We start from the raw sequence: 10470 nt of genomic DNA, 5'->3' as shown, positions 1-10470 counted from the left end.
GCACCCTGTCCTCCTGTCGTCTCATGCATATATTGCGTTTATGCACGCGCAAAACAGATTCCTCGTTTACCTATTGCATTTGCGTCAACTGTGTTCAGCCACGTGACCAAACGAGAACACGTTCACAACTCAAGAATTTCATGAATAACGCATGAACCTTCCTCCGATGTTAGCTGTCACGGTAGGTTCGACCGTTCGAGTTTCTAGTCTCTAGTCTAATTTATTCTCAACTTTTAGGATAAAGTTTCCTTTGCTTTCTTTCAGAGTCGCTCTGTATACCGGACGGCGAAAGAATGTGAGAGGACTATATGGATAAACACCAAACGGGCAGCGTAGATTCATCGAAATCACGAACACGTGGCGAGACGTGAAGCGGGGTAAGACTAGACGACATTTTGTCAGCTATTTTTCACTTTTATTCTATATTTTCACTATCCTTTCGAATGTAGCCTTGGACGAAATCGATAGGGCATTAAGGGTAACTTCTATCTACGCTAACCACGAGGCTTTTCTCTATCTCTTTGGCAGACAAAGCGATTGGAAAGCTCGCTGCTGCTTTATGCATAGGACCTTTGTAAATGCGCATAGAGAGTAACCTTTGCAAACCGCAGAGAACTGGTGTGTGCAACAACGATCGACGCGGAATTTGCGAGAGTAAAAGCTTCTCTCAATTTTTCCAGCAAACAATTTGCACACAACACAGTTCTTCCACCTACAATATACTTATGTTGGAATTTCTCGAGCGAATGCGTTCCAACAGTTGTTAGAAATGTTACGCGACGTAGCTAGGAAAAACCTATATATAATAATACATTTGAAGATCGATCCTATCGCATCCCATCGCAATAAATGAAATGGCACATTTTATATTTGCTACTTCCACTCGTACGCGATCAAAGATAGAAATGTTTCCTCTTTATTTTCCCTTGAAATTAGAATGTTCGATGGGTAAAGCGGATCTACCGCAACTGTAATCGCGGTCAATGCAAAAAATGTCTCTTCTCCTTTTGCTAAGTAAAAACTTAGATAAAATAGTTTCGTTCTTGATTGTCGTTGCTGCTTGCAAGGCGTGTAGTACGATGCCGCGTGTAGACTGCTTCTTCTTCTTCTTCTTCTTCTTCTTCTTGACTGATGTTATTTTTCGAGGGGTTTTTATACCAAAAAAATCCCTTACCCAAGTTGATTGACCTATAGTAGACGGGTCCACCCACGGGGGTCTCCCGATGGAAGAGCTTTAGTAAGGGTCATAGTGGAGTTTAAGAATAAAGGAACTTTCCTATGAGTAATGTTCTTTCTCTCCGTCTTATCGCACGTTTACATAGTGTATCGTATAACACTCGAGAGATCTAACAATGCACCAGTGCTTTGAAGATTTAAAGAGAATTCTTTTAGTGTGTCTGTTTTGGATTCTATGGTCTTCTAGAAAATTCGAATCGAGTTTTATAGTTCAATAATGTGCTGGGAAATATGCTATACGATTTACGCCTTACGTTGCGTGCTACGCAACACCAAGGATAAGACCCGCGTAAAAGATTAATACGAAATGTGATGAAGGATAGTAATAGGAAAACAAATAGAATAATAATAACTCCAAATGAAGTAACTAGATTATATATGCGTAAGGGTGATTTATATTGATATTGATTAGGATCTTTGTTACAGCGTTGAGCCTGCTGTGCGTAAGGAAATTCTCCGGGAGTGCGACCATGCTGGAGGCTCCACCTGGAAGTCGCGAAGACCTCGTGGAAGCAGCAAGAACTCCATGTACGCCTACAGGTCGGTGTGCCTCGACGATTTATATATTTTCCATAAAACGATTAAAAATGCGACATCGATCACCGCATTGTATTTTTTACGCTGCAATAAATGATCGACAGCAAACTATATTTATTGCGGTAGTAAATGGCAATCGTCGTCGTCTACCGTGGCCGCTCGCTCGCTCGTATGCATGTAAATATTGAAATTGCCGATAGCCGATAGCCGATAGTCGATAGTCGATAGTATGTACATACATATAATATCGTAAGCACGCCTCCCATAGAAATCGCATTAATTTCAACTAATGATTTCGCATTGATAGGAGCTATCGGAATTATGCAACGGTTAACGACGACGACGAGGAGGAAGTTCCTCCTTTTGCTTATCGACCAACGCAAAAAGTAGCTAAAGTTGGACATTAAATTGTTCGCTTTTTTTTTGTCGTTCAACAGTATAACCAGCAGGCAGACGACAGGCACCTTTGCGTGTCGAAACGAAAATGGAAACTTTACATTCTTCGATAATTAATCCAGACATTAATTAACGCAACGTCGAATAAAAATGGTATTCGGAGCATTAATAACTACACCTTATTACTTTAATGAACTTGGTCATTATTTGAATCCACGTTGAATTCCACGAATAGAGAGAACAAGATTCTAGAGAGAAAAGTTTCGATTTCTATCGCTTCGATGTTTTGCTCGTTCGCCATCTGGTTTCTTTTGAAAATATAGTTAGTCTACTTATCGAAAGAATAGCAACGGCTCGGCTCCTTTTCTTCTTTTTGCCTTTTAATCGCATTAATACATTTTTCTCGATATCACAAGTAAAATAGCTTTTCAATATTCCTACGCGAATGCCTACGCGAAAATGTGAAAAGGAATTATGAGTTCTCTTATCGATCCTTGCAAAAAGCTTGGCCGTATTTTGTCGAGAGAGATCGATCGATCCCTCGGTCGTCCTTTCTCTAACTCCATTAGCGCTTTAATACCGTTTAATAGCGTTTAATAGCTCGCAAGCAAGAAGAAAAAACGCGTGTTGGGTTTGGTTGTTCCATCTATCGCAATATCGCATTCATTCTACTTGGTTGGTTGGTTGGGTTCGAATTTTGATCGATGTCAATGCTTATTCTTGGAAATCGTAGGCATCATAAGTAGGGTGTGCTTAGTGGGGTTGGTGGCAGGCAGAGGGCAAGTCCGCCCACCCCCACCCCCTCCTCCTCCCCCCGTAGTCTCCAATCGATTGCTCGTGATGAACGGTCGAATGGGCTACTACTACTAGTAGTAATAGTAGTAGTAGTAGTAGTAGTAGTAGTATTAGCGACCACCGATGCCCGTGTCTATGAATTATTTAACGCTACCCAAGTGGCCCTCCGTGTATTTGCTCTCTCCGCTCTTGATTTCGTCCCTACGCTGCTGCTACCAAAGCCCATAACTCGGGTTCATGGTCCTTACTAGGTCAGGGCCATTTCTTCCCTGGTATCCCATAGAAACTTGGGACTTTTTTTCGATCGATAAGCACCTCTGTCAAATGCAAGTTTTTCTCTACTATTTTCTTAGTCTATTTTCTTAGTCTATTTTCTTAGTTTATCCTCGCATATCCAATCGACAAACTGAAACTAATCATTTTCTGGACGTTCTATCATCATTTATTACTCTGCGAAACTTCCACCTCTCGTGGGATTATTCCCTTAAAGCGGATCATTCTTTAAAAGCGGAACGTCTACGATACCCTGAAAATCTTTCTATAAGAATAAACGAACATGTATTTCCTATGGAAACGCATAGAGAATTCAATCGTGTCGTACCCTGCTCCGTAATGCAATATTGATTCGATTTAACGTGAAATTTGCATATCGCTAACTAAACTTAACTAAACCAACGCGCGTACGTTTTCTTTCAATGATATGTGATGTAGGAATCTTTGAATGTCCGATCAAATGATTGATGTAAGCGTTACGCGCGGTTTGCGATTTGCGATTTGCGATTTGCGATTTGCGAAGCCGATAGTGCGATAAACCGTAAACCATTGAATAATGTTCAAACATTATATCTATTTCTTGTCTTTTTAATGACACTTTCATTTTTCGAATATATTGTATAGAAATGCACGCGAGCGAAGGCATAATACGTAACAAGATATAATCGATTAGCAACGCATACCGATTATTTTAAATAGCAATCGAAACTGGTTACGAATCGAGTTTGCTAGGGAAATCAATTGTATTGTGTCGGGACACGAACGATATCGAGATTCATCGCTATTTCCTATAATTCATGTTACGCGAGATAAATCCTACGCTCGCATTTCAAGTTTATATATATACAAGAGATATACAAGAGATATACAAGAGATATACAACAGATATTTCTCGATAACATCGTAGACTCATTGTCAAAAAGCAATGATATTTTGTAGAACGCGTATCTTGGCGTATCAACAAAGCGTCGTTTTTGTAGTTTTTTACTGTGAAACATTGAATTTCGTTCAAACTAGCTCGAAGTAATAAAAGACGTTTATCACGTAGGTAAAGTTTGTCAAATTGATTTGGGCAGACTACGCAATAGGATGGAAAACTATTTCATCCAACTAATCATTCTGTCCAAGTTTCTAAACGATCGAAGAAAAGGAATGCGTTAGGAAAGTCGTCGTCGCAATACATTCATTTGTCCGAATGCAGCTGAAAGCGGAAACTGTTTGCAGTGAAAAATGTCTCTCCTCCTCGTCCTTCGTTACGCAATCACGGAATAAATCGTTAGCGACTGTATTTTGGCAAATAAGTAACTCTCGGAGAGTTCTCTTGGGAAAATTGTTGATAAAATAAAGTCCGTTGGTATAGGAGGAAAATTGAAATTCGATCGTGGAGATCGAACTGCTTTCGTGGTGGACCGACCGACCGACCGACCGACCGACCGACTTCCCTTTCACACTTACTTTTTCGGATAAGGTAAACGCGGCGCATCGGTGAAGGGTCGGTCGGTCGGTTGACGGCGGAACCATTTGCATGAAAATGGATCGACCAGCGATATCATCAAAGTGGCTTTCAAAGTCCATCGAAGGAATATCGCGCTATCATTTTTTCCCAAAATCGCGTCGTCTCTCGTTTTTATGCTCCTAAATCTAACTCTATATGGGATTATAGTCGTTCGAGAACGTAACTACGGCTAATCCCGGAGATTACCGTAATAATTTGATGCTCTTCCACTTCGACTTATTTACCTTCTATACAATCTCTATTTGATTTGATTTGATTTGATTTGATTTGATTTGATTATGTGCCGGAGAAGTGGAACGAATCGTTATCGACTATTAGTGCGCTGACGAAAAGTTAGAGAAAGAATATTTGAATCCTAACGAATTGGAGAGGAAACCGCGAGCGAGAGCCTCTTGACCGTATTTCCTGCGTACTTGGAGATTAGGAAATTGCTATTCTCCGATCTAACTTCAAACAATTCAATTGAATGTTCTCCTTCTTCTTTGCTTTCAGATCTGGACACCATGTTGTACGGATATACAAACAGCATATACGTGCTGGACCACACTCCGGAATCCTTGCCGGTGTGTATATCTACGCTTTCGCGTTTCGTCCTATTCGTAATTATGAAAAGGAAACAGCAGGTGTGTTTGGTATCGAATAAATGTAACGAGTTGAATTCTCTCGATTGCTTTTTTCAATGAAAACACGGCTAACTTATAATCTTTGAGAATATTTCTAAAGGATTTCAAATATAGAACAAACAAATGAGAGAGATTAAATGAATAGACGCGTTGTGTTGTCGGTCGGATTCCCTCGTGATAACTGGAATGCATCGGTTAATAAATCGTTACTTTCAATTAAATCATTTACCATTGATTGAAGAAAAAAAGATCATCAACGAGAAGAAAGCTTTGCATTTTTTGTTACAAATTGAACTTATCATTTTCGTTAGCGAGCTATTGAAAAACGTAGAGTTTAATTAATCTAATGAGTTTCTGTTACGTGCGCCACCTTGTTAATTGGAACATCGAGTAGTCGCAGTTAACGGCCGAATGGATGATGACCCGCTCGTCTACATTTGCGTCCTGTAATTGATCGATAATTGCTTTTACTATGTTTCGCGAACATTGACAAAAAGTATAACGCTAACGAGCAACTAACTCTAACTAAATCGTGTATGATTGTGCAAAAGGAAATTTCTTCATCGACTAATGTCTATTCTTATGGGCCATCTTATGGGCCCTGGGTATTTTATTGTAGAAATAAAATAATCCCCTGACAATATTTTCATCCAAATAAATGGAATAAAAAGTCCGTTGGACTTTTGTGTGAACCGTTGGAACATTTCCAATTATTTTCTTTCGGTATAACGATTTCTGCTCTAAATTCTTCTTTTCTATTGTTATTATTTAGAAATGAAATATTTTTTGCGATATTTGGTGTAATTAAATATACCAATGTTCATAAATGCTTGATGATTTGTTGGTCTCTCAGGATATGGATATGTTGCAACTATTCGCCTCGCCGGCAGGACGAGCACTTCTCACTAACGACGATCGACCGAGAGGAGGATCGACGTCGACCTCCTCCTTGTCTCGAGAATCCTCCTCGAGATTGAAGAGGGCCAGAAGACCATCGGGAACCGGCACAGTAAGCGCACCCACTTCTCCGCCGAGGCAACGAAAGTCGAGCGCGGAGCTTTACAAAGAAGCCGTTGAAATACTCGGACTAACGTGTTCTTTGACCGACAGTTGTCGATGCATCGATTGTCAGGTAAACAAAAAACAAACAAAACTCGAGAGAAATGGAAAAAAATGAAGAAGAAACAACTCTAATTATATATTGTTCTTCAATGCAACTTGACATTTTTCAGAGCAACTACTTTGACTGCGACGACGATTGTGGTGGCGATGCGAGAACGGAATTGGCAGCGGGCACTCCAATATTGCTCGATCACGCTTTGTCGCATCCATTGACGTGTTCTATACAGTAGCAGGCCAAGTGGATAAGAAGAAGAAAAGAAGAACCTAGAAGAAGAAGAAGAGGAAGAAGAAGAAGAAGAAGAAGACCCTTTATTATTAACTCAGCCTGCCACCACACTTGGTTTAAAACTTGTCGAAGGATTCTGCCAGATCTTTTTCCTCCTTCGCGCATCTTTCAAATTACAAATGACAACATTCCAATTTCCAATTTCTACATTTTTTGGTCATTATTGGTCAGCAGCAGCAGCAGCAGCAGCAGCAGCAGCAGCAGCTCGAACAAGAAAGTTTTGCGATCGACGAAGAAAATAGGCAGACGATGAATAAAGGGCAACCCTTTTATTTGCCAACCTATGGCAAATTATTTATAGAAGGATAGGCGTTAATCGAGAGTTGTTCATTCATGTACCTACGCGTTAGGTGCGTTAGACAACAAAATAGAGTTAATTATATTATACATCATATTTCCTACTCCTTTTATTATTATTGTTATTATTATTGTAAACTATTCGAGTTTAGCGAATTTAAATATATCGTTGCTCACACAGTTAAACCAAAGATATACATAATACATTACTGATGAGAGATTACCAGTCTTCTTTTCTCGAAGTAAGAAGGTGTGTGTCTATTGTGTATTATATTACGTAGATCCTAACGATATCAAGATATATGACATATAGTTATAAACGAAATTAGGCCTGAGAACGAATTATGCGTTCATCCGATCGAAGATGTAACATGATGTTCGTAGGAATGGGGGCAGATCAAAAGTCGATTTGAATGTATTGTAAGAGAAGGGATTCTAGTGCCAAATAACGAGAAGACACGTTCGTTCGTAAGCTACGCCGTTTACGAATTATCTGTACCTACCTTGTTGCTAAGCTTGCCAGATTATTAAATGAATATTTCAATGATGAATGAATAAATAAATAAATAAATAAATAAATAAATAAATATATATATATAATAATAATATAATATAATATAGATGGAGTTTCGAGCGCTCTGATCGAGTTTTCTATGTACATCTCGAGTTACAAATCGAAGCCTTCCCCAATAATTATATTAACGTACGCGCGCACACACACACACACACACGCACACACAGACAGAGAGAATTTCGTAAATTGGCATCATTAAAAGTACGTACAATTCGTCGTTTGTTCTTTCTTTGATAACAAAGCGGAAAAAAGATAATGATGATTATTATTATTATAATGGTTAGTTTTTTGAGAAGGAGACAACACCGAGTTACCGTGTAACCGAGTTACGACCGTTTATTAAGACTCTATGCGTTATAATAGGACGTACGCTGACTGCCAGCGATTTATCGTACAATTGAAAGATTCGATTTCGATGATGCCGTCATCGATTTCGATTAAATTCGTCTTCCTTTATCCAATATTATAATCGTTTGCGTATATCTATCGACCTTCCAAGTCGTCATTTTATATCGCGTCAAACGATTCGATCTCATGGAAATGTTACAATTTAATCTACGATTACCGCGATGGAATCTAAATAGAATAGAGCTTTTAAGAAGACATTTTTCCAATAAATAAATTATCCAAGACTAAGGACATTTTCTCTTTGCTTTGTCGAAATCATCGTTAACGATACGCTATAATCCGATTAGATATTAATCGTTCATTCTCTTACCGATATATATATACATATACATATACTTATGATTAGTTATTTACTTCTATACGTATTACTGCCTTTTTACTCGCGAACAGGAACGTTAGATCACAGAGTTAGATAATAAGGAGAACGATCGCTGTGTATAAAAGTATCCCCAAAATATACTCAATGATTTTCTGTGACGTCACTATGATCGAGGTGATCACCATGCCGCCCTCCAAGAAATCCCAGAAATAAGTATTGGTATTTTGTTACTTTTTTAGGGGACACAATTTATGACAAATTGCCTATAAAGTTCGTTCTCCTTATTATCTAATTCCGTGGTTTAGATTATACTTGGATTCATTGTTATCGCGTAGGGTCGTTAACGATCGATCGATCGATCGATTTTGCGATTTAGCTCATCATACTTTTTCATCCGTGAAAACATAAGCGAAATTCGAACGAGACGCATTTCAAATCGAGGATGACTCAAAAGCGTGACAGATATCGAGCTTTCTGTCTTTTAATCGATGATTTTATAACAACGCGGTTAATACGAATTAACCTAAAAGCATTCTTGTAAACTACGATGGCGTACTCTTGGATATGGCTAAAATTCAAATATAGCATAATAAAATATAGCTCCATTTCTGTTTTAATCGAATTCTCTCTCTCTCTCTCTCTCTCTCTCTCTCTCTCTCTCTCTATTCCTATTATTTCCTAGGAATTTCTTCGGAACGATAACTACTATGTTAAATGACTACGCGTTAAATCTACGTCACCCTCCCGATCATGCTATTCGTATCGATTTAATGAAATCGGTAAGATAAATTCCTGTAATGTGTAAAGGTAGGAAACTTCCTAGCACGTCTACCTAGGAGGGTTTTCGAGTTGTACCAAAAATAGGTTCAACTGGATATCCTTTTTATCGACTATGGAATAATACAGATAGAAACGATTAGGTATTGTAAGTAAGACAGAAAGTGGAAATTGACTCTGTCGATAAGATCGGTAAGAGAAGAGATCTTTGAAGAAATATTCAAGAGGAAAAAGATGCTTCTACCCGACGTATATTCTTATCCGATAAATATCTCGAAAGAAAAATGTATATAAGATTGATGATATAGATAAAGAAGTATTCAGTTAACCCTGTAAAATGTAAATAAGATAGATGCGAGAAATTTCGATAGGACGATTATCATTTCGTAGTCGTAGTAGTAGAGAGATAGTAGTTGTGTCGTAGGTGACATCTTTGGCGCCTCTCCCAACATGCAAATCGAATTGGTGCGTCCTGAAAGAAAATACTTTTATTCCTCGGTGCATGTGTGTGTTGACTTTTATAAAAAGGGGAAGGATACCTTGGGGAACGTCGCTTATATCGAGTTAGAGCCGTTTGAATACCGACGGCCGAAGGATCAAAAGTTGATACCCATCCGCGGCTCTAGCAGTCATCTTTATACGATTATCCGTGTGACTCCTCGAGAAAGGATATAAAGGTACAACACACTATACCACCTAGCCTAGCTACGCCCTTATTCTTAAGGTCGCCGATGCAGTTGCTCGACACCGCGCCTGGAATCCTTAACGTCGCATAAAGTATTCCTAAGAGACGACAACGACGACGACGACGACGACGACGACGACGATCCTATTGGAAACTGAGTTACGACTACTGCTGCTGCTGCTACTACTACTACTACTACTACTACGTGGTCCAGGTAGGCGTTGATACGCCACCTAAATAAGATATATATCATTATCGGGAAACGTTCTTTCATTCCCCTCCGTCAATTGTATTTTCGTTAAAGCGATAATCAGTCCTTCTTTTACTTCTAGCAAAGAAGGAAAATACAAATCTACCATGGAGATCGAAAGAAAGTAAGTTGGTCGATCATGAATGTTAGATGCGAATGTTGTTAGATGAATGTTAGGTCGCGCGGCGTAACGTGACCACCTACCCTGTGCACATCCCAAGGAGTTGATTTCGCCCAAGAGGCTACGACGTCGACGGAGGAATAATCGCTCTTCGGGAATACGACTATTCCGATAGCCCACGACTAGCCGATGCCCTATCATTTATTTAACATCCGTAATGAATCGATCTCTCCGGGGAATGGCGTCATCGCCTAT

The 10470-nt window shown here is 39.2% G+C and overlaps 1 protein-coding gene across 1 annotated transcript; it reads left to right on the top strand.

Moving 5' to 3' along the window:
• Position 1: 1 nt before the first annotated feature.
• On the top strand, positions 2 to 9004 carry LOC107072103 (uncharacterized). The gene is made up of 6 exons (XM_089171962.1): positions 2 to 181; positions 265 to 377; positions 1663 to 1776; positions 5246 to 5316; positions 6230 to 6508; positions 6609 to 9004. Exons 3-6 carry the CDS (start codon positions 1707 to 1709, stop codon positions 6726 to 6728), a joined length of 540 nt encoding a protein of 179 aa, XP_089028088.1. The 5' UTR covers positions 2 to 181; positions 265 to 377; positions 1663 to 1706; the 3' UTR covers positions 6729 to 9004.
• The last annotated feature ends 1466 nt before the right edge of the window (positions 9005 to 10470 follow it).

The sequence above is a fragment of the Polistes dominula genome, unplaced genomic scaffold (genome assembly GCF_049000335.1).
Source record: "Polistes dominula isolate Pdom_NZ unplaced genomic scaffold, Pdom_raw_medaka contig_73, whole genome shotgun sequence".
Classification (NCBI taxonomy): Eukaryota; Metazoa; Arthropoda; class Insecta; order Hymenoptera; family Vespidae; genus Polistes; species Polistes dominula.
Note: the sequence above shows the minus strand (reverse complement) of the source record. Positions and strands in the feature narration are given on the sequence as shown.